At 50.4% G+C, this 27,093-nt stretch overlaps 12 protein-coding genes across 12 annotated transcripts; 5 read left to right on the top strand and 7 right to left on the bottom strand.

Annotated features, from left to right (window-relative positions):
• Positions 1-569: 569 nt before the first annotated feature.
• On the bottom strand, positions 570-1,472 carry YPC1 (ceramidase; the record flags this gene model as incomplete). The annotated part of the gene is made up of 2 exons (XM_076686134.1): positions 570-1,362; positions 1,411-1,472. The coding sequence occupies 2 exons, from the start codon at positions 1,470-1,472 to the stop codon at positions 570-572; spliced, it is 855 nt and encodes a 284-aa protein (XP_076539647.1).
• A 713-nt stretch (positions 1,473-2,185) lies between these two features.
• Positions 2,186-3,720, top strand: TUB2 (beta-tubulin; the record flags this gene model as incomplete). Its single annotated transcript, XM_076686133.1, has 4 exons — positions 2,186-2,197; positions 2,249-2,284; positions 2,343-2,398; positions 2,457-3,720. 4 exons carry the CDS (start codon positions 2,186-2,188, stop codon positions 3,718-3,720), a joined length of 1,368 nt encoding a protein of 455 aa, XP_076539646.1.
• Positions 3,721-3,975: 255 nt separating this feature from the next.
• TRVA0_033S01068 (uncharacterized protein) lies at positions 3,976-6,681 on the bottom strand (the record flags this gene model as incomplete). Its single annotated transcript, XM_076686132.1, has 1 exon — positions 3,976-6,681. The coding sequence occupies one exon, from the start codon at positions 6,679-6,681 to the stop codon at positions 3,976-3,978; it is 2,706 nt and encodes a 901-aa protein (XP_076539645.1).
• Positions 6,682-7,045: 364 nt separating this feature from the next.
• Positions 7,046-8,266, top strand: TRVA0_033S01046 (uncharacterized protein; the record flags this gene model as incomplete). The annotated part of the gene is made up of 1 exon (XM_076686131.1): positions 7,046-8,266. One exon carries the CDS (start codon positions 7,046-7,048, stop codon positions 8,264-8,266), a length of 1,221 nt encoding a protein of 406 aa, XP_076539644.1.
• A 125-nt stretch (positions 8,267-8,391) lies between these two features.
• TRVA0_033S01024 (uncharacterized protein) lies at positions 8,392-10,047 on the bottom strand (the record flags this gene model as incomplete). The annotated part of the gene is made up of 1 exon (XM_076686130.1): positions 8,392-10,047. One exon carries the CDS (start codon positions 10,045-10,047, stop codon positions 8,392-8,394), a length of 1,656 nt encoding a protein of 551 aa, XP_076539643.1.
• Positions 10,048-10,228: 181 nt separating this feature from the next.
• Positions 10,229-15,279, top strand: TRVA0_033S01002 (uncharacterized protein; the record flags this gene model as incomplete). The annotated part of the gene is made up of 3 exons (XM_076686129.1): positions 10,229-10,305; positions 10,364-14,933; positions 14,980-15,279. 3 exons carry the CDS (start codon positions 10,229-10,231, stop codon positions 15,277-15,279), a joined length of 4,947 nt encoding a protein of 1,648 aa, XP_076539642.1.
• Positions 15,280-15,917: 638 nt separating this feature from the next.
• On the top strand, positions 15,918-16,766 carry BMT2 (25S rRNA (adenine2142-N1)-methyltransferase; the record flags this gene model as incomplete). The annotated part of the gene is made up of 1 exon (XM_076686128.1): positions 15,918-16,766. The coding sequence occupies one exon, from the start codon at positions 15,918-15,920 to the stop codon at positions 16,764-16,766; it is 849 nt and encodes a 282-aa protein (XP_076539641.1).
• Positions 16,767-16,867: 101 nt separating this feature from the next.
• Positions 16,868-18,526, bottom strand: AVT1 (Avt1p; the record flags this gene model as incomplete). The annotated part of the gene is made up of 1 exon (XM_076686127.1): positions 16,868-18,526. The coding sequence occupies one exon, from the start codon at positions 18,524-18,526 to the stop codon at positions 16,868-16,870; it is 1,659 nt and encodes a 552-aa protein (XP_076539640.1).
• A 686-nt stretch (positions 18,527-19,212) lies between these two features.
• On the bottom strand, positions 19,213-21,653 carry ACS2 (acetate--CoA ligase; the record flags this gene model as incomplete). The annotated part of the gene is made up of 3 exons (XM_076686126.1): positions 19,213-20,880; positions 21,280-21,523; positions 21,607-21,653. 3 exons carry the CDS (start codon positions 21,651-21,653, stop codon positions 19,213-19,215), a joined length of 1,959 nt encoding a protein of 652 aa, XP_076539639.1.
• A 796-nt stretch (positions 21,654-22,449) lies between these two features.
• Positions 22,450-23,046, bottom strand: YPT7 (Rab family GTPase YPT7; the record flags this gene model as incomplete). The annotated part of the gene is made up of 1 exon (XM_076686125.1): positions 22,450-23,046. The coding sequence occupies one exon, from the start codon at positions 23,044-23,046 to the stop codon at positions 22,450-22,452; it is 597 nt and encodes a 198-aa protein (XP_076539638.1).
• Positions 23,047-23,892: 846 nt separating this feature from the next.
• TRVA0_033S00892 (uncharacterized protein) lies at positions 23,893-25,248 on the top strand (the record flags this gene model as incomplete). Its single annotated transcript, XM_076686124.1, has 1 exon — positions 23,893-25,248. One exon carries the CDS (start codon positions 23,893-23,895, stop codon positions 25,246-25,248), a length of 1,356 nt encoding a protein of 451 aa, XP_076539637.1.
• Positions 25,249-25,251: 3 nt separating this feature from the next.
• On the bottom strand, positions 25,252-26,685 carry TRVA0_033S00870 (uncharacterized protein; the record flags this gene model as incomplete). Its single annotated transcript, XM_076686123.1, has 1 exon — positions 25,252-26,685. The coding sequence occupies one exon, from the start codon at positions 26,683-26,685 to the stop codon at positions 25,252-25,254; it is 1,434 nt and encodes a 477-aa protein (XP_076539636.1).
• Positions 26,686-27,093: the final 408 nt, after the last annotated feature.

Below are 27,093 nucleotides of genomic sequence, written 5' to 3'. Positions count from 1 at the left end.
GCGCTGTAACCGCTTCATTTCCCCTTTAGGAAGGTTCCAGAACCCAGGGCGATGGCGTCTTCACGCCCGCAGCCGCACCGCTCCTATCCGAGTAGCCATTTTGCGGCGGCAGCAAATACGGATCGATAGCGGATCGAGGGCCGTCCCTGTACGAGACCCGGTACCACCGGCGTGTTGCTAATGTGGGGAGGCGTCTAGACCCCATCTGCTTAAAATGCTTATCTCCAGGAAGGAAGGTACAAGGGGTGCCGTATTTGGCCCAGAACCAGGGGCATTCTTTGGTGATTAGCGAGGAACGTGCAGGCGATTGTTCATTGCTGGTGCTCGGAGGCGGTCGCAAGTGCTGAGAGCAATTGCAGCTACAGTACACAAGATAATCTGAAACGGCGTTTAATGAAAGAGGCTAGGCAAAGATCGAATGTCGATATTCGAGCTCAAGCGCCGCTCCACGGCGTGGTTTGGGGGGCTGGCCCCCAAAGGTACAGCCTCGGCGCGTCTGGTACAAAATAGAGTAGCAAGGCTGGACAAAGAGATATACAGTTTAGGTTACGTTGGATACTCTAGGATGATTAGGTTAGCTTAATCTTGTTTGGTTCGATGAGATCGACGTGGGGCAGGAACCCGTAGGACCATCGGAACACGTACTTGTGCTCGCGGTTGGTGAGGAAGAGCCGCAGGTACTCTAGGTAGACGATGTAGTAATAGACGCCGAGCCCCGTGAGCAGGTGCCACCACCCGTGAAACTCCAGCAGCAGACCGTACGGCATGCCAATGGACCGCCGCGTCGAGCGCCAGGTGGTGCAGAGGTGGATGTCGAGGTTCCAAATGGCGTACCCGCCGAGGAACGAGGCCAGGCCAATGATAAGAGTACTGCGCAGGTGCTTGCGGGCGAGCTGGTCGTCGACGTACTTGTGGGTCAGCGCCACGCTCTTAACGACGATTACGAGATTGAGGAACCCATAGCCCGCCTGGTGGATCGTCGGGTTGCGGTAGTAGAGGTAGACGGCGGTCAGGATGGCCGCGGCGGAAGAGATCTGGAGCGCCACCTTGACCGAGTCGGCCCGCGACTTGCCGTAAGAAAACACGATCCAGTACGGCACACACGTCGCGTAGATCATGGGAAGTTCGTCGAGCAGCTGGTACTCGTAGAGCAGCGTCATGTGGAACATCCAGCTGCCGATGCCGACCGTCGCGAAGCCCAGGGCCACAATGAGGAACCGCTTCTCGTGCTTGTTCCTGATAACATTGTACATGGCGTATACGGCCAGCCCAACGAACAGCGCGTTCGTCAGGGTGTTGGCCGCCTCCGCAATGTAATGCGACACGACGTAGTTCTCCTCGCACCAGTCTATCGTTGCGGTCCTACCCTCCGTTAGCCTCCGTCCGCTTCCTTGTAGTAGCATTACTTACTGCAGCCCCCAGTATCCGCTCTCGGGAACCTCGGGATACTCCCACGCCCACGGAAACGACATGATATAATCTTTGTAGCTCTTCGCTCTAAACAACACAGAATCGATGATACCAAAACCACCGATAAAAGTTGTCGTCGTTGGGGCGAGCGGCCGGTTCGGGAACGGGAGTTCTTTTAATGGCGCCGCCCGACCGTTCCGTGCGGCTCACCGTATGCACCCCGGACCCTGCTTCTCATGTGCAGCGCGCTCTTTGTCAACCTCATCTGCGCCAATACACATCTTCACAAGGTGCCACCACGTGTGGCCCGCTACCAGTACCATAGTTTCTTTGGATGCTGAGCCATGGGTATATCGAGGCTTTATTCTTCGGGAACTTGAACTCCTGAGGGGGGGGGCAGCCCCCCCTCCCGAAGACCCCCCGGGGCTCCGCTCCGCGGAGGGGGATCTCGCTCTGTGTATAGTTGAACCATCATCGCTAGGCAGGCAAAGTGAAGGAAGGGGGGGTTTTGGGGGGCTGGCTTCTCCCTTTCCCCCCCCTTCCCAAGGACATGTTGGCATGGAAACGCGCCGCAGGAGGTACAGGGGGTGCGGTGCGCGGGAACGCGTTGTGTGTAAAACAGACACGTACCGGCGAGAGAGTCAACAACACAAACAACAACACACAGGGGGGGTTTGTTTGTGTGGGCGTCACCCCTAAAATTTCAATTTTTCTCCTTTCCAAATCCCTTTCTCGACAACCCTCGGCAACCCCCCATACGCACGACGTTAAAACCATGAGAGAAATTGTAAGCAGCGGGACGAGGCAGCGGCAGCACGGCTAACTGGGATAAATTTAGATTCACCTTTCGGCCGGTCAATGCGGTAACCAGATTGTAAGTGACAAAGGATAACAGACAGGACAAGGGGGTGAGGGCGATCTAACAAAGATAGGGCGCGGCGTTCTGGCAGACCATCTCTGAGGAGCACGGCATTGACCACACTGGCGCGTAAGTATTTTTGCAATAAGGGGGGGAGGGGAGGAACAATTGAGCTAATGGCGTGTAGTTTCCAAGGAGAGAGCGACCTCCAGGCGGAGCGGCTCAATGTGTACTACTCGGAGGCCGCTAACTCGAAGTGGGTGCCTCGAGCCGTCATGGTTGATCTGGAGCCGGGTACCATGGACGCGGTGCGATCTGGGCCCTACGGCAACCTGTTTCGGCCAGACAACTTTGTATTTGGCCAGTCCGGCGCGGGCAACAACTGGGCCAAGGGCCACTACACGGAGGGTGCCGAGCTCGTCGACTCGGTGCTGGATGTGGTGCGGCGCGAGGCGGAGGCGTGCGACTCGCTGCAGGGCTTCCAGGTCGCGCACTCGCTTGGTGGTGGTACCGGTTCCGGTATGGGCACGCTGCTCATCTCGCGGATCCGAGAGGAGTACCCTGACCGAATGATGTCGACCTTTTCGGTGGTGCCGTCGCCAAAGGTGTCTGACACTGTAGTGGAGCCCTACAACGCGACGCTGTCGATTAACCAGCTGGTGGACAACGCCGATGAGACCTTCTGTATCGACAATGAGGCGCTGTACGAGATCTGCCAGAAGACGCTGAAGCTGCCACAGCCGTCGCACGGCGACCTCAACCACCTGGTGTCCGCCGTCATGAGCGGTGTCACCACCTGCTTACGATACCCCGGCCAGCTCAATTCGGACCTGCGAAAGCTGGCGGTGAACTTGGTTCCATTCCCCCGATTGCATTTCTTCACCGTGGGTTTTGCTCCGCTGAACGCCATTGCCTCGAACTCGTTCCGGTCGCTCAATGTCAAGGAACTGACCCAGCAGCTGTTCGACTCCAAGAACATGATGGCCGCCGCCGACCCGCGACACGGCCGATACCTCACTGTAGCCACCTTCTTCCGGGGCAAAGTCTCCATCAAGGAGGTCGAGGACCAGATGATGTCCGTGCAGCAGAAGAACTCGGCCTACTTCGTCGAGTGGATCCCCAACAACGTGCAGACCGCCATCTGCTCCATGCCGCCAAAGGGCCTCAAGATGTCTGCCACGTTTGTCGGAAACTCCACCTCGATCCAGGAGCTGTTCAAGCGAGTCGCCGACCAGTTCGGCGCCATGTTCCGACGAAAGGCTTTCTTGCATTGGTACACTAACGAGGGCATGGACGAGATGGAGTTCACAGAGGCCGAGTCCAACATGGCCGATCTCATCGCCGAGTACCAGCAGTACCAGGAGGCTGGTATTGATGACGATATGGACGACCTGGATGAGACGGGCGCCTACATGGATGAGGCTCCATTGGACAACGAGGACGGCATGTAATAAGCGTAATATCTCCCCTACCTTCTCACAAAGCCCTCGACCAAAATTACCCATAACCATTAATTCTACAAAAAAAACACACGGAACCCGCTCTTTTGTCGTGCGTAATTTTAATTATTTTCTGCTACCAGCAGTATTTCATGCATTTTTTTCCCACGTAGACTTAGAAATTTTATATTAACGTGTAATTGTCTGTGTTTCATCGTAAATTCGTTAGCGTTATGTTATACATGAAGCAGATTTGTTAGCAATCGATCATGATTCTATTTCAATGTTTTCATTAGTAGTTGGCTCGCCATTCCTGCGTCGCTTAACTGATTCATTTGAATCCAAGGATTCAATTGATTCAATTGTGTCGTCGCTGCTGGAATCTCGCTTTCGCTTGGGGCGTTTTTTGGCTTGTTGCGCCTCTTCTCTTTGACGCTGCCGTTCAAGCTTCTTCAATTCGCGCTCCACCCGCGCAGCCTCCCTGCGATGCCCACTCTCTAGCCGTTTTAATTCACGCTGCTTCTTCGCCTCTTGCTGCTTCTGCAGCTTCGCTTCGCGTGCCTCCCGCTTCTGTTCAAGCCCTTCCCGCCGAGCCATCTCTTTTTCAAACTGCTCCGCATTTAGCACTCGACACACGGAAACCAATCCCGGCGGAAAATGGTGTATCCATACTCTCTGAGTATCCGACAAAGTATCATTCTTCGATTTGACCTCGACCAACTCAGTGATGCCCCTTTCTTTGTGGATGAGAGTGAGATCAGGTAGCCCGCTATGATACTGCGCATAATTGATACAAAACAGATTGCAAAACGTGATAATCGCTTCTAGCGGCAATCCCGTGGCAATGCTGACTACATCCTCCAACGGATACGCCTGCCAATTGGACACTCCGACCACCAGCGGCCCATCTATCTCTAGTGCCTTTTTACTGCGGTTCCATCGCCGGAACGTCACAGCTGCCCAGATATCCCTTATCCTCGACTCGATATATTTTTTCCCACCGTCACGTATCTCTTCTAACCGCAGGTCAATGGAGTGCTTACGTTTAGCATAGAACCCATGATCAAACATGTCAAGCGGGAATTGCTGACAGTGATGCTGGAATACGCCAGGAATCGACTCATCGAATATGATATCCCAGAACAACAGGCCAAATAGCATTCGGAGACTGCGTCCCTCGTCATGCCAGCCAACATACCCGAGCTTTTCGTAATGCTCCAATGCAGCCGCCTCTACAGTCATTCTTCGGCCATTGCTGGAGAACTCAACGCGGTTGGACGCAATGGCTCTTTCACCCGCCAATTCTACCATTGGGTCCGTCTTCTTTGGAGCCATCTCGAATCCCGGCTTGGGCGTGATGCACATAAACTCAAATATTCGCGTCTGTGTCTTATCTAACTTCCGCTTTCCTTTGCTAGGTGGCGGTGGTGGCGGCCGCGGTGGTTGGACGACTTTTTCAGGCTTGACCTCTGCCGACTCAACAACCTTGACATCGTCTTCCTCATATTCATCGTCATCATCTGACAACTCAATTGTAACAGCATCTTCATCAGCAGGATTCTCTGAGGCCTCAATGACATCGTCACCACACTGAATGCAAACCTCTTCAATAGACTGAGAAGCATTCTTTGCCAGGTCTAGCGATTGATACTTTTCAATAGCCGACTCGTAAACAACAATGGCTTCGCTATCTGGAAGCTCCGACTTTAAGAGCTTCACAACACTCTTACACTGGGCAACCACGGATTTCAACTTTTTGCCCAAATCGAGGACCGCCGGATGCATATAGTCGTTGGGCATCTGTTTAGCCATTTCGCAGGCCATATCCGCAGTTCCAATCGCCTTATCCAGCCAGTACTCGTTCTTGGAGCTCTTGAATAACTCAACCTCAATATGGATCATCTGGACGGCCGCCGGAAGAGCCTTGTGCTGGCAGTACAAAGTCTGCTTGAAAAAGCAGTCCAAAAGCTGGTGCTGCTTAAAATATATCTTGTCTCGAGCCAGCTGAGTGACACGGTCACTTGAGGCGCCCACAATTGATGAAGGCGTTACGTCACAAACGCGCAGCACTAGGCGAAACCAGCAGTATTCTGCCGTATACCGTATCTGGAACGGTTGTAAGTTCTGGTGGTTCTTTGGTGGAGCTGCCTCAACTAGTTTCTTCGCTGTTTCGAGGGCAAAATCAATGCGGCCCAAAAGCTCCCGCGACTCATGCGTCTTCCTAATCGGCAAGTTCTCGTCCCCCCAAAATATGTCCTCAGCACAGGCCTCTTGAAACCGGTCAAATGCCTTGCGAGACTCAAATAGCGGCAGCTCAGCATGCAGCTTGTACTTGAAGTACTTGCGTCTACCAATTCCCTCAAGATACAGGTTCTTGAAGCTGTTGATATCCGTGTACGAATCAACGTAGTACAGGCGGTACATTTGCAAAAATACGTCAATTACCTCTGTTGTGAGCATATGGGTACCACCATGGAACTCCTTGACCAAATTAAATAACCGCAGGGACGAGGACCCGCCGAACACGACCGACTGGTTCTGCCGGGTGATGTTGGCACCCTGTATTCGCCGGATCAGCTGCTGCTTGATTCCAATGGTCGACAGCTTCAGCTGCTGACAAGCGGAGCGCAGCTCCTCCCCGGTCAGCTCATCCAGTGCCGTCTCCAGGTTCTGCTCAGTGATCTTCCTGAGAAACCCGACGCACTCCAAACACTCCACGGCCGAATCAAAGTCTTCTGGGTGCACGTAGTTGACCAGTTTGCGTTTCCGCAGCTCTTTATTCTCGCCATAGTTCCTGTCAAATAGGCGGACAAACAAAAACTTGGCATGCTCGGGGAGCCCTACAAACGTATCATAGTAGCGCAGCTCCTCTGGACTTAGCAAGTGGCGGTGGGTCTGTTTTACCGTATCCAAAATCTTCCAAAACGGACGCAAGTGGTCGTTATTCTTGCGATCCAAATGAGGATCCCTCATCTTTTGAATGCCGACCACCCAATACGAGAGAGTCCAACCACTGGACTAGAGGTCTAAAGTGCTACACTGTAGTGCTCATCGGCTCCCTGTATAACACTGTGTGCCTCATGGCTATCTCGAAAATGTTGTCGCGGAGCTCCGTGCGCAAAAATAAGGTAAACACGGTGAGACATTCTCACGTCCATTCATTAGTACCGAAGCGAACTGCCTATACGTATAGACCCGGAGGACTATTTCCAGGATACGGGCGTATCCTGTTACTAAAAAATAGCACTTTTCTACTTATTCTTTTGTCCCAGAAAATTATTTCTGGCTTAGCTCTAGAGCTGAAGTGGGTTGAGCTTTTCAGGGGGTAACGGCCAACATGGATCTAACTCCTAAGGTTTATGTCCGCCAAAAGCCCTTACAATCTCAGAATAACCCGCCATCGCCGTCGCCAGGACGGCCACAGCTGAAGATCGGGAATGCCAGAGGCTATAGCGCGAATGGTCTGTATACCGCGAATTCAGCACCAAATTCAATATGTAACCCGCCTGTCTCAAGGCCGGCAGCTAGTACTCGAGCTTCCTCCGTTGTCTCAGACGCTTCTTCGAGTGTAAGCGTCAAATCCAAGTTTGTGAGGACAAATGAGCTAAAAGTGCGGCCACTTAAGGTTGCCTCGTCTTCAAATCGGTATAATTTGCCGGTCTCAAATCCGCCTGTTGAGGAACCGGCAGCGGTATTGCGGCATAGGCCAAGTTCCACTCCGCTGGCTCTACTAACACAATCAGCTCCTCTCGAGGATGCACCAACCTTGCGCCATAGACCGAGTTCAGAGTTCCGGTCATCATCTCCTCTAGCTACACCTCCAATTGCTACACCCCCAGTATCAGAGGCCGCGTTCCTTGCATCTCCTGTGAGACCCCGGCTGAAAAGCAATAGCGATGTCCAGGTTGATGCTGAGATCCGCAAGTTTCAAGCTCAGGCTGCTCGATCCGGCCGAAAAGTTATGGATCTGGAGATCTCCAACACGTCGCTCTTAGCCGTTAATAAGTACCTTGAAAAACGGCTGAGAAACCAGGCGAGGGAAATTGCATTACTCAAAGACAAATACAAACATGAAATCCCTGTTGACGGCACTGATAACGACCATAGTGACGTTGACAACGATGACTATGATTTTGACGACGATGATTTTGACGACGACGACGATGACGATGATGATGATGATGATGATACTGACGATAATGACAAATCTCAACTCGACGAATTGCTAAACAGCGCAGGAAATGAAGAATTCAATCCAGAATTGCTTGACCGCAAGGCCGATATTATTCGTGACCGAATGAATACCCACATCCAATTCCTAGAAAATTCTGAGAAAATTAACAATTCAATACGAAAATGCCTACTGTTATCAGAGGCCTTGATAAACGATGCAGAGAATTGCCTTACATACGAAGTTGACCCTGAAAGCGTGAAAATCGGTGGCAAGATTGCCCACGACGATAGCATAGCAGTAATCGATGAAGACACGGACACCAATGAGGCTGACGACGTGCTAGAAGATCTTGACGAGGGCAGCAGCGTGGATACACAACAATAGCAATTCATTCAGTTCTGGGTCTTCGTCGCATTGCTGATTCAATTCTCGGTCTTCGTAACATTGCTGCTAGCAATGCTCATAATATACATCCAATAAAAGTGTAAAATAAATACTCATCGTGATGCTTAGGTCTTTCTAAATTTCTGGGCAATAGCAGAAACACTATCCTTGAACATCTCAACGTTCACCGGCATGCCAAACTTGTAAATGTAAATAGGCAGTCCAGCGCCAATGAACAGAAAAGCGCAAATCGCCTCCACAGGCTTTTCAAAAATGCCTCTCGACACGAGAAACAATGCCACGCAGCAGAAAATAATCGGGGTCGTGATGTAAGTCTTGTACGGGCGGTAAAGGTCGGGCTCTTTGACCCGCAGGACAATGACACCAAGAACGGTCATGAAGTAGAACACGTACCCTGATACGCCGTAGAAAGTCACAAGGGTATGAAACTCCCCGATAATAATGAACAGCGCCGTCATAGAAGCCTGTAGAATTATTGCGTTAATTGGCGTGTTGCGCTTCTCGTCAATCTTACTGAATATTTTGGGCAGGTACCCCTGCTCGGCTGACGAGTACACCAGTCGCGCCGAGCTAAACAGAGTAGCATTTAATGCGCCAATGCACGAAAATGAGATGAGGAGGGCGAAAATGACCGCTCCAGGCGTGCCAAACACCTTCTTAGCGAACGAAAGCGCTACTGTAGTAGTCTCCAGGACCTCCTCTTTGGATAAAACGCAGAAGTAGGAGATGTTCGCCAGCACATACGCCAAAATCACTAATGGCATCGACATGTGAATGACTCGTGGGATGTCTCTTGATGAGTTCTTCATCTCCGCAGCCACGTAGTTCATGTTATCCCATCCATCATATGCCCATAATCCCGCATACAGAGCCACTGCGTAGTCGCCAAACGATTTGGAGGACCCTTCGAAGATGTTGGTCCCGCTGATGGCGTTGTCTTTGGTGAATCGTGGGAGAGCCACGAACCCAATGATCGAGATAGCAAGGAGAATGGAGATCTTGGTAACCATGAATACATTGCTGGCATGGGCGCCCGACCGACTGCTATAGCAGTTCAAGGCCGACACAAGCACCAATGCCAGAATGGCGAACAGCTTCTTCATCCAGAAGGAGCTCAGAAACTCGGCTCCAAGCGACTTGGCAAAGTACTCGCCAAAGATAATGGATATAATTGCCGCGCTACCCGGCTTGAGCACCGTCAGCGCCGTCCATGAGAACAAAAATGACGGCAAAGAGCCAAATATTTGGTTCAGATACGCCTGGGAAGATCCATTGAGCGGAATGGCGCACCCGAGTTCTGCAAAGGACGACGCACCTGTCCACGCCAACAGGCCCGAAACGACCCAAATAGCCAGACTGGCGCCTATGGATCCCGCGTGCGAGTTGATCTGGTTCGGACTGGCAAAGATACCTGATCCAATCTGCAGTCCAATGACGAGACTGAGACCATGCATCAACGTTAACCTTTTCTGCTTCTCTAACGGAATCCCCTGGTCATCCATGAACTCTCGCGACGTGGCTAGGTTAAACATGTGATCCCCGAGGGTCGATACACTCAACGATCGATGGTGACCAACGGGACGCAGATGCTCCTCTTCATAGTCGTCATTCTCACCAAACCGTGGTGTGCTTGATTCGGACAGACCGCGGCTGGAGATGGAGTCCCGGGAAGAGGGCGACGAAGACACCAGAGACTGGAGAGACTCGTTCGAAACCAACGGCAGCTCACCTTCGAGCCTGCTATAGTCACCACTCGCCATTCTCTTGGCCGGTATATATTCTACTTGACCCACGTAGTTGGGTTAACGGGGGGAAGGTTTGAGGTGAGGACGGATGCGCCCAGATTCAAATCGCCGCACCACCACCATCCAACCACGGTACTGAGTTTAAGTCCTCCGGACGTGCATTAATTAGCCACCTGATTTCCGATGGACCGAAGAGATGGACTATACGAAACTCAGGAAAGATATTAGCCTTGGGGCGGACAATGAGGAGACCGTTGCTGTCAACCACCGAGCGTAAGTGCTCCCATGTCTGGGTCCGGAGGAGCAAGTAGCTAACTAGTTTGTTATTTAGGCTGATTACGCGGACGTTGACGAAGTACCCCGTAGATTATGCTCTGTATAGAGAACTGCTGCAGAACAGTGCAGATGCTCGGGCGTCTAATGTCGTCATCAGCTTTGAGACGTCAATGGGTGGCGGTCAAAGCACGAGCACAGAGAACATCGCCAAGCTCCACGAGGCCCCGATAGTGCGATTGACTGTGAAAAACAATGGACAACTGTTTGAGGAGGAGGACTGGAGCCGGTTGCGCGAGATTGCTAAGGGCAATCCCAATGAAGCTAAGATTGGTGCATTTGGCGTCGGGTTCTACTCCGTGTTTGAAGTTACTGATGAGCCGCTGGTTCACTCGGGCAAGACTGTCATGTCGTTCTACTACGTAGGGGACCAATTGAGGTACCGGAGAGAGACGACTGAAGAAAGCTCCTGGACAGTTATTGATCTACCATATAGGAGTCCTGGGGTACTGCCCAACTTGTTGACATTCACGGCGTTCCTGGCCCAGAGCTTCATGCTCGTGTCGCTTAGTGACATTGACCTCCAAGTAGATGGAGTGAGCTTGTTGCGATTGAAAAAGATCTCAGCGCCTACAGCTCCTATCTCCATTCCGTCCTATATCAACACCCACTCATTGGACCGCACGCTGAATCTCAAGCAGCTGGGCGCCGAGTCGATCCAAGTCACAGTCAAATACATGAATGTCACGCAGCTCGATACGCAGTCGGCGAAAAGCACGCTGCTCAATTTCGGCCGAAAGCTCTTTGCCTCCTTTGTGACTTCGTCCTCGGACCCCACCGACTATACCGAAGTTACATGCTTTCTGCAAAAAGTAACGGCCCGTGTTGCCGTTAGCGTGTCGTCGCATTTCGCAAAGAAGATGAAGGAAACGGTAATGAAGGCGCCGTCAAAGGAAGCAATATTATCCATGTTGACCAATAGCCGTGAGGAGAACGAGCTGTCAGAACTTAAACCACCTCTGAGGGATTATATCTACCCCAAAGATACGAATGATGCAAAGATTTACATTGGATTCCCTACTAAACAGAGCACCGGCATAAAATCACACATTGCAATGAATCAGCTTATCCCTACCATGGAGAGGACAGCAATCGATATGTCCAACGCCTTTGTGAAGACGTGGAATGAACAGATGCTTTACATGGCCGGAGTAGTGAGCCGAGTAATCTACGAAAATGAAATGGCCAAGCTCAGCAATCTCAAAACGCTTGATGATTTCTTGCCCGGGTCTATTTATACGATGGATCGGTTTACAGTCCAGCCCTCTACTCCTGACGCCATGGTTGGCCAGTGGATTGCCGGAGGTTTCTACAAAAGCTGCACGGCGTTCATCACAGTTCCCTCGCAGCTGGGCATAAAGCGGTCCTCGGAAGTTCGCATAGCACTCGGAGGGATTTATTCAAAGTTCATCAAAAGCATCCCTATTCTCCCAGAATCAGCGATCAAGGACACGCCAGGGTTTATTGACAGGGCAAAAAGTCTCAAAATGATTCGCCCAATTTCGCCCGAGGATATTCTCCAAGAAGTGAAGAGCCGTACTCTGTCGGTTGAGGACATGAAGCTCTTTATCAGGTGGTGCGCAGCTAGCATCCGCGAAGGGGAGCTCACTACCACGCAGTTGCAGAGGATTTTGAGCGAGACTATTGCCACCGACGGTAAGGACACTGTCCAGCTGAGCATGGTAAGATACTACCAGCCTCGGTTTGGGTATAGCAATCTGCCGTTGCCACCTTCGGCAATTAAGAATATATTTACAAACGATATTCCAGTTTCAGAATTGGAGATCGTTGGCTGGAAGGAATTGACAATACTGCCATGGGTGTCGTTTGTTGCAGAATCTGCCGCCAATTCTTCTACTGACCCCGAATCAAATATTCAAATGTCGTCAAATTTTGCAATTAGGGTCCTTACGAAGATCGACAAGGAGTGGTACTCCATGACGCCGCCTCAACAGCAGCAGCTAATCAATCTGCTCTCTCCTCTCACTTGTATCCTTACCCAGCTTGGAATGAAGACGCCGCCCGAGTCATATTTGGTAGAGATTCCAATGTTCCCAAACCTGCCTGTCAAGGTAAAGGAGCTGGACTCTGTGTCTAACCACTTCTTGTTTGCATTGGGTATGCGAGAGTCGGTTGATATGGCATTTGTTCTAAAGCTGCTGCACGAGCCCAAGGCTAAAGACTCACGATGGTCCACCTACGACGTTGTCAAGTATCTGACAGCTCACGAAGGAAGTCTGAAGAAAAGCGATTGGGAGCTTTTGCACTCTGCAAAGTTCTTCGAAGCTGAGGATTCTGGGGAACTTTTTAATGCTTTTGAGCTCTACGCTCCGGATACCCGTCTTAAAGAGCTTGGCTTCCGGACGTTGAAATGGAAGGAATATTGGCAGCCTAATAGCAAGGAAGCTCATTTACTTTATCGGATTGGATTGAAGAAGTTCCCAAGCGCTTTCGATCTGCTTTTAAAAGGTGACATCTCGCCTGCGAAAGCCAAATTGGCAGTAAAATACTTCCTTGACAAGTTCCACGAAAATAAGTACTCCGCCAAAGATGCTGCTAAGGTTGGTGCGAATATTGTTCCTTGCAAAGACGGCAAGCTATACGCACCGGCAAAGTGTTATATTGATATTGAAGCGGAATATTTTGACCTGCCCGTGGTGGTCAATTCATTGAAGGATATGGCATGGATGCTGGGTGTTTCCAAATCTCCATCCACTCTTTTACTCACTCAGTCACTGATAACTAACCTATCAAAATCGTTTGAGGAGGATGATAAGAAATTTTCATATTTTGCCAGCCGTCTTAGCGAAGTCAGCAAATATGACGCAGAAAAGCTGAGGAATTCTCGCTATATTTTGGTGAATGAGAAAGATGCCCGTTATCAGTTCCCAAAACGAACATTCTTGGGAGCGAGGAATCCAGCCAGCCAAAGCAGTTTCTTCAGGGTGCTCCTGGACTACGTGCATCCCTCATCTCGGGCTCGTATTTTCCTTGACTACGTAGGAGCACGAGACGAGCCTAGTATTGCCGAGTTGGCAGACATGGCCGCGAGCAACCCGAACGAATTCTATCAGCTGGCGGGAGGTCGAACCAGATATGAACAATTCCTCGGACAGTTGGCTACGGGATGGGATGAGATCAAGTTAAATCAGGCGCTCGTCCAGAGATTGAAACGTTCGTCACTGCTAATTGGAATTCGGGTCACTAGATCCAAATCCGGGAAACCTGACGATGAAGATGACGACATCGAAGAAGCTACTCTGGTTTCTAGCTTTGAAGTGGCCATAGTCGACGATGTGATATCGTATAACCGCTTCAAGCAGTATGTATATACTGCTCCCCAGGTCTCTGAAGTGGAGGAGTTCTACAAACTCTTGGGTGTCATAAATTTATCTTCTGCGGTTGCTGAACAGCTGAGGGTGGGAAGGTTGATTGATGTTCCTACTGATATCATCAAGAAGACAGTCATAGAGCGTGGCACGCTCTTTTTGAAAAGTCGAAAAGCGTTATCAAGAGTAAAGGCATCGGAATTGCATAAACTTGTAGTTCAGCAAGTTGGTTATATCGAGATGAGGATATTTGCAAAACTAGGTGCAATCCAGACGCCCATCTTTAAGGAAGAGTCTTCTGCTATCTTTGATACGAGGGACTGCTGGAAGCTATATGTTACAGGTGATATCAATTGGTTTGATTTAGCCAAAGCTCTCGTAAGTAACTGGCTCAAACGACCAGATACCGAAAGCGTATTCTTTATGGAGACTCTCCTTTCTTCAAAGCTGAACACATTGAAGAGGAAGGGCATTAATGTCGACCGACTGTTGAAAGAGAAGGAGAGGGAGAGACAGCGAATAATGGAGAATCAAGAAAATGAAAGAAGGGTTCGCGAGTTAGAGCAGACTCAGATACAAGAGAAAGCACGCAAAGAACAAGAAGAACGGGCGAAGAAGATACGAGAGACGCACGAAGATCAGACCAAGCCGATAGTAGAGGCGCAAGAAACCGAAGAACAACAGACGGAAAATGGCGATATGAAAAGACAGACGGGAATAGATCCGACTGCTGCAGAAAATAATTCAATGGTGACGAAGGAAATGCCAACGGTTCCATTCGAGCCATCGAGGTTGAAGGGTTTTGGTGGTATCTACCAAAAGATCCGCAAGACTTGGCTTGATAACCAAAATCCTGACATTAAAGGACCGTCTAACCCTCTTATTCCGAATACCCCTGATTCGGTGAGCACGAATTCTGTCAATCGCCCACCAGTTAATACACACCCTCCGACCAATCCAATACAGCCTAGCAGCCCTACCGATCCCATGACTATGCTGCAGAAGGGATTGGATGCAGCGCAGACTTACAGTGGAAAGAACCTCAAGACTAGCATCTATGATGTTGACGGCCAACAAGTTCACAAGATATGTAACCCAGTGCCGAGCCAGGATTTGGAATATCGTGGCCGTGTCGAGGGTGGACCAAGCTATTATATCAAGCGAGGTGTGCAAGATTATTCCGAAGCAGAAATAACCGAAATTCGGCAGTTTAAACCAATTTTGCAACAATTGGCTAAGGTGAGTTTTACACTGTCGTCCAGCATATCATACTAACTTTTATTAGATTTATACCGCTGACTGGAACAGCTTCCATGTTTTTTTGGATCGATCGGGCAGTACCATTGCGTTTAATTTGGGCGGCAGTCTTTTTTTCAATTTGAGCTACTTTATGAGGCATATGAATGGTGCATTGCGAACACCTGGTTCGCCTGTGGATGTTAACGAAAGTCTGGATTATTGGTACCCAATTATAGCGCATGAACTGGCACATTCAATTGTAGCAGAGCATGGCGCAATGCATAGCTTCTATACCGAGAGTTACATTCAGCACTTCCTGGCTAGATTTAAGGCCGAAACGGGATAATGTTATGACTATAGACGCATTAGGTTGTATGATTTTAAGATACATGTACTACAGTTATTTTGCATTTGTTTTTTCGACAGGATATATGGAATGAAGCGATGTCCTGCCGGGTTAAAGATGACTGCGCTTTTGATTGCAGATTCCGTCGTTTGAGGTTCTATGTCGACTAATATCCAAGTGGACTGGTCGTAAGTGTCCTGATCTGTTGAGTGGGGGATAGCTCTGGCTGCGAGTCCGCTGACAATTGTCGGTCACGCCGTTTGTAGTTCTATGTTAGATGGCTGGTACCAGTATACTTGCAACATGGCTGTTGCTGTCCTGGCCACTGGAACAATTAGTCCAACTTGGCCACTTTGCACTCCTACTACTACCGAGACGGAACATAATAACAAACGGTTGTCGAGTCATGATGAAATAAGAATCAAAGCCTATGCTCTTCTCTTGTACCATGATTACCCATTACTATCAATATATTTTCAATTGCATATTTATATGGGACATATACTTTCAGGGGGGGGCCTCAGTTAAAGGGCTGCCAAGTTACATGGGGCTTGTCGGACGTGGTAAAAATCCGGAGGTGTAGATCACGATAAGATCATCCAAAAAAAAATCTTCTCGAATGGTATGGACATCAAAATATGATACAAAAGAAAGCGAAGCTGGGTAAGCGGCCAACATCAATTACTGGGAAGAAGCAGGGTCCAGATCAGTTCAAGATCGGTTCAAAGCATGGAAAGCGGATCATTAGGAGGCATCATACTCTACTTAAGCAAAAGGCTACCATCGAGGCCCTGGAGAGCCAGAACAAAACTACGCCTGAACAGAAGAAGGAACTCGAAGCGATAAATGTGGAGCTACATAGAAATGGAGGGCTTGAGAAATACCAACTGGCAAGCATAGCGGGACAGGATCCCAGACGTGGTGGGGACAGCTCTAAAGTTTTAATCAGCTGGCTCAAAGAAGATGGTACAAGCAAAGGCTTATCAATGCTGGAAGTTGGCTGCCTTTCGGTAGAGAACGCCTGCTCCAAAAGCGGGTTTTTCAATAAAATTGAGAGAATCGATTTGAATTCGCAGCATGTCGAGATCAAACAGCAGGACTTTATGCAACGGCCGGTGACAGACGACGACAAATATGACATGATCTCGTTATCGCTAGTGGTGAACTACGTTCCTGAAGTGAGGCAAAGAGGAGAAATGTTAAGAAGGACTCTGCAATTTCTCAATCCGCCGCAAGGTGAGGGGCATATTCCTGCGGTCTTCTTGGTGTTGCCAACGCCGTGCGTGTCGAACTCGCGATATTTTACCGAAAAACGGTTAGACGACATTATGCAAAGCCTTGGCTTCCGTCAATTGCATCAAAAGACTACGCCCAGGATAACCTATTGGTACTATCAGCTCTGCAACTGTCCTAGTAAAAAAGCGTTCAGGAAAGAACTGCTGCACGACGGCAAAGCAAGAAACAACTTCAGCATAATTCTCGAATGAACATCATTTTATTGGGTATGTATTATTATAACACATGATAATACTAGGGAGCTGAGTTAATAGTTAGCAACGGAAGCGACATAAATGAAAGTATTGGAGCGTCATCTGAAGAATCGTCGAGGCAGAAGAGCCCATACGGTGCCAACCACGGCAAGAATGCCAAAGAGAATGAATAAGCCGACAAGAATGGCTCGCTCGGCCTTCGTAAGCTGGTGCCCGTACAACTTGAGGTAGAAGGCAATTGGAAGCATAAGGCAGGTAGTAATACAGAATGCAGACCCCGCGAAGGCAATGATTCGGTCGAAATCAGGGAAAATAGTGGCCATCCCGACAAAAGAGGCAAGGATTCCTATTCTGATAAAGAACTTGGCTATCCGCTGTGTCACAGTTGCGCCGTGCTTATTTGCCCTTGCGCTATGAAATATAGGGATTCTTTGGAGCCCGGTCAGGACATCAATTGTGGAAATGATTGGCCGCGCAGTTAGAGGGGTCTTGGCCAGAGGAATAATCCCGACCAAGAGCGTAATCAAATAAACCACTGATTGAGGGTACCCTTCGGTGAGTACAATGTTATTATTGATCTCATCGGAAGTGAGGCGCCCAAACATGAGGAAGCCCAGCACGCCGCATGCAAGGTCAAATGTAAAAGTGAGTTCGTAGATAGTGTACAAGCACTGTTTGTAATGCTGCGGGTGTCGCATATCCCGATAGATATTTGGAAACACGGCATGGCCACCCCATGGTGCCATGAATATACCAATGGTCAGCGGGACGGCGAACCAGTTCTGCGGCCACAGCCAGGTCGGCATTGGATCCAGCAGGGACCCCGGCGACTGCGTCTTGTACAGGCCATCGAAGACAATCGCGCCAATAAGCCCGATTGTGCAGAGGATGCCCAGCACTGACGTAATCGACAGGATCCTAAGGGGCAGAATCGTGAGTGGGGTCAACAACGCAAATGCAATTAACTTGTAGGAGATGATGGAGATCTCGGGGTACAGAGCATTGAGCGAGTCGGCGAACAGCACAATTAGCGATACACCGCTGCCTAAAAGCTCGATTGTGAACATAATTGACACCAGCAACCGTCCCCGCTTTCCGAAAGCTGCGTAGGCGATATCGGCGTACGTGACCAGCGTCGGATCAATGTCCTGGCATTTGGCTAGGAGAATGGCCGTAACAAACGTCGCAAATCCGCATAGCACCAAAGCGATCGTCCCGATCACCCACCCGGCGTACTTAAACCCCAATGGCAACGACAGCATACCTACACCCATGAGTACGTTTACTGAGTTGAAAATTGTCTGCGGCGAAGTAGACTGGCCCATGATCATGGTCATGATGTGACCTTCCGCGTCCTCAACTTTTCGCACAATGACAGGCTCTGATTCTGTTCCGTGAGCGGGGATTTCAGCTTCTTCAAGCAGCCTTGTCCCCATCTCAATTGGAACGGCGAAACTCGGTCTCCGCGAGGTCGGCTTGTGCAAGGGCAGGAGCATGGAGGTTTCGTCTACCGACTCATATTCACGCAGAGATTCTTCTTCCAAATCCGCTCCTTCTTCGTAGAATGTTCGTGCGATATCCGGCCGGTCGATCGCGAGGAACGATTGGGCTCTCGTAAACGAGGATGCAAAGTGGGTCACAGAGTTGACCGATGCACGACGCTCAGAGGCGCCCGGGATGTTCACGGCCTGGTAGCTTTGTGGGTTATCCACGGACTCATAGCTCTGTGGAATGTCCAAGGGATCGATGTCACTCATCTTGTCAAAGGTTCAGCTGGAAATGAACGACACAAGAGAAGAGAAAAAAAATTTCACCGGTCGCCTCAGTTGGAGCTGACTGCGATGGCTGATCGATGCAGAGTCCTGCGGCAGCACTGCAGATGAATAGCGGCGTATCTTATATATGCGCCTAGTGCAGAAGGCTTTCCGAAGTGCAAATCGCAAACTGCAGATCTTCCCGGCTGCATCACAAACGAGTCCGCCCGGCGTGAATGCGGTATTTTTGGGTGGACGCAAATGACAACGGTAATATTAATTGGACTTTATTTGGCTGGATCGATTAATTTTTTTATATGTAATGAGGTCCTCGGACCATAGGTCATCTATAGGACGATAATTGATAATTGAATAAAGGGAAGGGGGTGAATCACTACGTTCTTTATCGGCTGTGATAAACTTCTGAAGAGCAAGTGTATTGCCATTAAAGAGGCGTATGCAGCACTGGCTTTATTTGCGAAGTATATTTATTGCGCTTCTAAGAACCTTGATTTTCCATGAGAATCTAAGTAGTATGGTAGAATAAGTAATTGGTCGGATTAATACGGTCTTACGTACGATATGAAATACCGAATTAAAAGGCATCAATCATCATACACATGTATTATACATTAGTCTACATTAGTAGCCTCCCTGTGTTGTTTTTTTGTTAAAAAAAATATGGTTTCTTAGTACTGCTCCTTGACGGCGAGGAGAATTTCCTGCACGACATTTGGATCGCTGAGAGTGGTGATATCGCCGATCGAATCGGCCTCGTTGGAGACAATCTTTCGCAGGATTCGTCGCATGATCTTGCCAGATCGCGTCTTCGGCAGGTCCTTGACGATAATGACATGCTTAGGAGCGGCAAATGGACCAATCTCTTTTCGCACATGCATCACAAGCTCCTTCTTGTCGGCGGTCTCCATCTCGTTCTTCTTGGCCACGAATGCAACAACAGCCTGGCCGGTGAGCTCGTCGGCAACACCGACAACTGCGGACTCGGCAACGACGTGGTGCTCGAGGAGACAGGCCTCAATCTCAGCGGTAGACAGGCGGTGGCCAGAGACGTTGACAACGTCGTCGACTCGGCCCCGGATCCAGTAGTAGCCATCCTGGTCTCGCGCAGCACCATCGCCGGTGAAGTAGAAGCCTGGGTACGGCTTCATGTAGGTCTCCAGGTATCGCTGATGATCGCCCCAGACGGATCGGGCCATGGATGGCCAAGGAGATCGAATAGCCAGAACACCCTCGACGCCGTTGCCCTTGATCTCCTCGCCAGTAAGCGGGTCAATGATGGCCAGGTCAATACCAAAGAACGGCAGGGTGGCGGAGCCAGGCTTCATTGGAGTGACACCGGCAAGAGGCGCAATGATGTGCGAGCCAGTCTCGGTCTGCCAGTACGTGTCGCTAATGTGGCACTGGAAGTTACCAATGTGCTCGTGGTACCACTCCCAGATCTCGGCAGCAATTGGCTCACCAACAGAACCAAGAGTTCGCAGAGAGCTGATGTCGTGCTTCTTGATGAAATCGGTACCGGCCTTCTTGAGCAGTCGCAGAGCCGTTGGTGCAACGTAGAACTGGGTGACCTTGTACTTCTCAACGATCTGCCAGTATCGCGAGTAGTCGGGGTAGGCTGGGGTACCCTCAAAGATAATGGTGGTGGCGCCGAGCAGCAATGGGCCGTAAAGGGCATAAGTGTGACCGGTAATCCAGCCGACATCGCCGGCAGTAAAGAGAACGTCGTCCTCGTGGATATCAAACACGTACTTGGTCGTGGCAGCAGCGCCGAGAAGGTAACCACCAGTGGTGTGCAGGACTCCCTTTGGCGAGCCTGTGGAGCCAGAAGTATACAGGAGGAATAGCGGGTCCTCGGAGTTAACGAGGGTTGGCGCGTTGTACGGTCGCTTGCCCTGGACCTCCTCATGCCACCAGAAGTCCCGACCCTCAGTCCATGGGACGGCATTGCCAGTTCGCTTGTACACGAGCACCTTTTCAACGGACGGCGTGTCCCGGAGACCCTCGTCGACGATGGTCTTGGTGTAGACGGTCTTGCCGCCTCGCTTGCCCTCGTCGGTGGTGATGACGACCTTGGACTTAGCGTTGTTGATTCGATCCCGCAGGGAGCCCGAGGAGAAGCCGGCAAAGATGACAGAGTGCACGGCGCCAATTCGGGCGACAGCCAGCAGCGCGATGATTGCCTCTGGGATCATTGGCAAGTAAATGGCCACAGAGTCGCCCTTGACGACGCCAAAGGATTCCAGAACAGCGGCAACCCGGCAGACCTCTCTCAGGAGCTCGCCATAAGTGATGATTCGCGAGTCAGACGGTTCGTCAGCCTCGTAAATGATGGCCGGCTACAAAAAAAAAGCTTAGTTAGCACAAAATTGTCTTTTTTTTCTCGGCTCCCTTCTGGTTTTCTCGCCAATTCTTCTAGGAACGGTTTGAAGCCGCGTGTTAAGCGGCTCGCGCCGCTTCCCAAACCCAACAAACCGGTCTTGCCATAATTGTCTCACCCAGCAGCGTAACCATCGACGACGCAACCAATTACAGCCATCGCGCCAGAGCGAGTGAGAAAAAAATAAGCCCATGCGCCCCCTGAATATCACAAGGCATTGGGCCCTGTCAAAGGGGAACAGTGTTCCAAAAAATTGTTTGTGTAATGGGCGTGGGCCCAAGAAACTTGGATGGGTCGTAATTGGCGTATCACAAGACAAAATACCAAAGAAGGGAAACAAAAGCGAATAAAAACTTACCTTATTTGGGTTCTTCGCCGCATGTCTGTCGACACAGTTGTAGGCAGCATTGAGCTTACCCTCGAGGAACCATGCGACATCGCCGTGCTCGAAGCCGCCGTACCGCACAGTTTCGAAGTCTCGATCCCAGGTCAACAACTCATGGGCCAGGTCGCCGAAGAACTGATCTGGGTTGGAAATAGACTGCTCGTAGAGCTCCTTGTAGTGATCGATCCCCTTGATATGGGGCTGCGAAGGGTGTTTTCTGATAATGGTTAGCCAAATCAATGTCGCTCGCTTGTGCCCGACGCCCAAGGGCATGAGACCAAAATATGGCTTGATACGTACTCGAAAAACTCCTTTGGAGTGTACCGGGTGAGGTTCTCTGCGGTCATTTTATCTCCAAGCCAGCCAGAGCGATCTTGGGGGAACGTGATGGTTGAATAGGGAAGAAAAATTAATGAAGCGTCTCTGATTCGAGGGATGGATGGATGCCGGCACACTTGGTTGGGGGCAGGGCTGGAAGGGGGGTGGAGGTCTCGTTCTGCGCTGCGAGAGAGCCAATCTTAGTTAATTCTAGCCCGCGTTTCAAACTTTCCTGTGGCCTGGGATGGAGCTACCCCGGGGGTCCTGCGCACGCGAATGCTCCCAACCGTTTGTTGAGTTGTCGCACTGCCTAACTTAACTGTAATGTCATCAGCCGGCATGGCGCTAATGGGACTGCATGACATCATGCACCATTCCGACTCAGTTCCGGATTGCCAGTGGTGAACAGTACTCTGGCGAAGAGAATTCGGGTAGAGGTGGAGTGCGGAGTATGGGGTATCGGAGGCACTCGTTCATTCTAGTGAGCTTCGCTTCCTAAAGTAGTTACAGTGTGTGGCAGAGTGAGTGAATGGGCAATTGAAGGGGAAAAATACACGGCCACGGATAGCATTACCATAGACTATGGTGGTATGGACCAAATCCCCGGAGAACCGGGAAGCTGACTCAATCGAGCGGACCTACGGATGCTGTGATACGTGCTGTGACGGATGGAACGTGCCGAACACTAATGTATTACCATGGAGATGGAGTTTTGAACGTTAGTGTATCATCATAGAAGTAATATTGAACGTTAGTGTATTATCAGATAAGTAATATTAGTGTATGGAGTGTATATAAGCAAAAAGAAGAGAAATTGAACATATGTTAGCATGCACAGGAGGAAGACTCAGCATCCATGTTGATATCGATTGCGTCGGAGTAGTCTTGGTTGTAGCTATGGGCCTCCTCCTGCTGCATGGCATTTCGCGCAACAACATCAAACGCCTGCTCCACTCCGGTGTTCTCCTTGGCACTCGTCTCGTAATACGGCAAGTTGCCCTTGGCGGCGCAAAACGCCTGTGCCTTCTTCATACTGACAGCCCGCTTCGTGTCCTCGACATCGATCTTGTTGCCAATGACCACAAACGGGAACGACTCTGGATCACTGGGATTCGCCTGGATAAGGAACTCGTCTCGCCACGAGTCCAGCGCCTCAAACGACTTGGCATTGTTCACGTCGTACATGAGCACACAGCAGTCAGCGCCTCGGTAGAACGCCACGCCCAGCGACTGGAACCGTTCCTGGCCCGCTGTGTCCCATATCTGCATCACCACCTTTCTATCATCAATGTGTAGCTCCTTCGTCAGGAAATCGGCGCCGATGGTCGCCTTGTACTGTGTCGAAAACTTCTTGTTCACATATTGCTGCATAATAGACGTCTTGCCCACGCCAGAGTCGCCCAGGATGACGACCTTGAGCATACTCTTTTTCCTAGGCTGTGACATTGCTCTGTTCTCCCCTTGTCGTATCGAATGCTAAATGAAAATACCAAGTATACCCTCGCAAAGAGTAGACTCGCTTAGATGGATACGGATACCTATCGCTCGTGGAGCCTTAACAGCAGTGAGATCAGATGACTGAGTAAGGAGAGGTTTGGTTGTGTCTCCTCCCTCCTTTGCCTCCCTAGATTGGGTCGTCAACTACCCAACCCCTCGCCCTGACTATACTTTGGAAGTCCCAACGCGGGCAACGATCATTTATGCAGGAAGGCTTGTTGGCCTGCAAACCATGCAGGGCTGCCCCTGTTCCGCGGAGAATTCGATAAACAGAAGCGCAAAGGGGTGAATTCTGCCCACCAAGCGGAACCGCGGGAGCTCAAGGGCTGGCTCTCGAATAGTATCCCCTTGTATTAGTTGATGGAGAGGGGCTGGTGCCCCCAAACCCCCCTGGGGCTCCGCTCCGCGGAGAATCCGACACAGAGGGCACAGAGGAATTACGGGAGCTCGAAGGCTGGCCCTCGAGTACAGATAGTGCTCACTAGTAATCTGGATGGGGGGTATATCTAACAGAACTCTACCATCAATGTGATCTATTTATGGGTAAAGCGGTATGAATGTAGGTAATTACAACCGATGTTGCGTTTCAGTTCTCACTTAAGGGTTCATGTACAAAGGTCCAGTTTAACTTTTTACTTAGTCGTAACTTCTCAAATTGTATCGATGCAAGGAATAATTAATTAATTTACAATGGTTCAGTAAAGAGCGTGGCGCGTGGCGCGTATCAATTTACGCGTTGTCCCGATTAGGTTCTTCTCCTATGCACAACAAATGATAATCGCCGTAGACTTTGACGCTTTCTACTGTGGCGTCGAAGAGAAATTTGACCCGACTCTAGTAGGAAAGCCGTTTATTGTTTACCAGAAGAATTGTATTGCAACCCTGAGCTATGCGGCACGTAATCTCGGGGTCAAGAAACTCGGCCGTGTCGACGAGGCGATCAAAAAGTTCCCTTTCATCAAGCTCGTAAGCGGAGAATCGCTGTCTTTGTACCGTAGCGAAGGAAAAATGCTGTGGGACTTTATCCAGTCATTGGTCCCGTCAGCACCTATTGAGAGGCTCGGGCTGGAGGAGATGTGGATTGATGTAACGCCAATAATTGACGGCAACATTGATTTATTGACTACCAGTGGCATGATGCAGTTGCTCTTTGATGGATGTAGTAACGAAATTGACGGCATCCATATATACCTATCGGATGATCGTACAATATTCTGTGAGAGGTTTGCAGTGGGCATCGCGGGCAAGACTTTCCCTGAGGAATACGCCCACAAAAGTCCGGACGCCTTTCTACAAGACGAAGGGCTAGCAAAATTGTATATCGCATCCTTTATTGGCGAGTTTATCCAGAAATCAGTTAAATGCGAGCTCGGATACTCATGCTCGATTGGCATAGCCCATAATAAAACGCTGGCAAAGATGGTTACTTCGCGCAACAAGCCAGCCGGACTCACTTCGCTGGTCCCTCACTTTACCCTTGACTTCCTTGATCCGCTGCCAATAACCAAAGTACCCTATTGTGGGCGGAAGTCTGTGCAGCTCATAACGTCTCGAATGAACACACCAGAGGTTCCGAGTATCCGTGAAGCCCGACAGTTCTTAGACAAGCATCCAGAGCTTAAGGCTCACGTTCCAATTAATGTTATTAATCTATTCTACGGCGTCGACGAGTCTACTGTGAAGCCCACTTCTCGCATCCCACAGACTATATCAATAGAGAACACCTACGCCAGGGCAGCCGGGTCGCTCACCATGACCGAGGTAGAGTCGCGGATAGCAGTACTTGTCTCGTCACTCCTATCCCAGATTAAAATCGACCTGCTTGACAAGTCTCTGAGGTGGCTCGCTCGACCATCGACCCTCCGCTTGTCTATTCGCACATGGGACATGCAGTATCCTGCCCGCAAGTCCAAGTCAGCAGCTCTCAAGCCGAGCTTCTTCGCGCTCCGCAAGCTCATCCACGATAGAGATGTGGAAATGCTCGCCCAGGAAACACTCGTACCCGAGCTTATGAAAATGTTCCGTCAAATAGTGACCCAGAAAAAGTTTGATATCAGCATGATCAACATTGGCGTCACTGGAATGAAGCAAAATGGCAACGGTTCTATCACCTCCTTCTTTGCGTAACGGTTAGTCCTGGTGATATGGCTCAAGTACGTCCTTCCAGTCTTGCTCACTCAGATGCCTAGCTCCATCGACATCGACGCTCAGCGCAATATATGTATCGTCAGCCACAGAAGGAATGTGGAAAAAGTCAGTGTTGGCCCACAGATTAAGGTCTACACGCTCCAAAAGGTTGAGCCACTTCTTGCAGTGCGACTGTTCGGCCAGGGGGCAGATAGTCTTGCCGTAGAGATAGAACCGCTTCAGCTCGGGACACTTTGTAATGAGCCGCCGCACGGCTCGCACGGTGTGGGTGTCCCACACCCTAAATCGGATAATGCACTCCTGCAGGTGCTGCCCGGCTTCAATGAGCGCACTGGTACTGTCCGGGGAACAGCTGGTCATGACAAGGGTCCGAATCGGGATCTTGGAGGCGTTGGCAACGTGGGAAACCTCGGTGAACGACTTGCCAAACATGTGCAGCTCGTGGATTCGGAATTCAGGGTCAGTCTTCATGCTCTGGCTCAGCTTCTCAATGCTTACGCCGACAAGGTTTTCAATGTAGAGGCTCTCAAGATTGGGGAACCGCATCGTCTTGAATGGGTCTGCCGTGACATAGTTGATGCGCAGCGCTCGAACGTGAGGGAAAACGCCTCGGTTCGGCTTGCTGAACTGCATCTCGAGCGTCTCTACCGAGGGCGGCAGCCAGTTGCCATTGGTCATTTCGAATCCGATTCCGCGCATGGACAGCAGTTTCAAATGGGTCAGCCTCGATAGGCTCTCTTTAAAGTCGGCCCCAAACAGCTTTACATGCTTAGTTGGGTAGAGATAAAGCGCCTCGAGCGAGCCAGGGATCATCTTGTAGAAATCGCCGTTGGCATGTCTATGGTCACTAATGCCTAATTTCATGACCTTGACTCGCTCCAAGCACTCCTTGCCATATAAGTGGATGCAATTTGCCAGCTCCCCTGTGGTGAGCACCAGCGTCTTCGTACAGTGGGTGAACCTTTCTAACAATATCGCCGGGGACACGCGCTGAGAAGAAACAAACGGCCCATTGTATAGCACTGGTGTCTTTACTTGTAATGTCTCTAGCCGAGGAAGGTTCTCGGGCGTCAAAAGGTTCGTCAGCACCCAGGCGGCAAGCTTCCGCCCAGTGGTCTCTTGTGTGATCTCGAGCGGTTTGTCCCTCTCATCGTCGAGGCTTCCGAGGTCCTCGGGCATCATAACTGTCAATGATCGAATCCGCGTTAGCAAGTATTGGTACCGCCCGGTAGCGACGTTGGTGCAGAACTCAGCCAGCTGGCGCTCGTCGAACCTCAGTTGAGTGTACACATCGCCGGATATCGTCGCTACCCGCGTCCACCTGCTCTCATCGTTGGTACACGCAACGTCCTCGTACTGGTTGATCTTTGTCCGGTTGAACAGATGAAAGTCGAAAACGACCCGCGACCAGATCATGGGCGCGAGGATGTCTCTCCACGACCGGCAGGTCAGCTGGAGCGACAGCTTGTCGTTAGGGTGTGCATGGTACGCGATAATCCGCAGCACCTCTACAGGCAGGTTCAGCAGCCCGATTTGGTGGGCCTTGGTTGGAGTATGGGTCCGGCAGATGACAGTCTCTGTCGGGCACATATCTCCTAATATATCAGTGGGTATTGTTAAAATTCTATGCAGGTGAAGAGCTGCACTAAAACAAAAGGTCTAAGGAGTAGCGCAGTACGATAGCTGCTTTATGAAGATCTATATACGGCTGGCGGCCCCCAGGTTGGTGGATAGTCCACTTGGTATTTCGAGAGAGCAAGCGCCTTGTAGTATTAGTAGCAGCAGTATAGCAGTAGGGAGGATGTTAAGTCGGACCCACACGAT

This window comes from Trichomonascus vanleenenianus (assembly GCF_965637985.1).
Source record: "Trichomonascus vanleenenianus strain CLIB 3782 genome assembly, contig: TRVA0_033S, whole genome shotgun sequence".
In the NCBI taxonomy this organism is placed as follows: domain Eukaryota; kingdom Fungi; phylum Ascomycota; class Dipodascomycetes; order Dipodascales; family Trichomonascaceae; genus Blastobotrys; species Blastobotrys vanleenenianus.
This window is presented reverse-complemented; position numbering and strand designations above follow the sequence as displayed.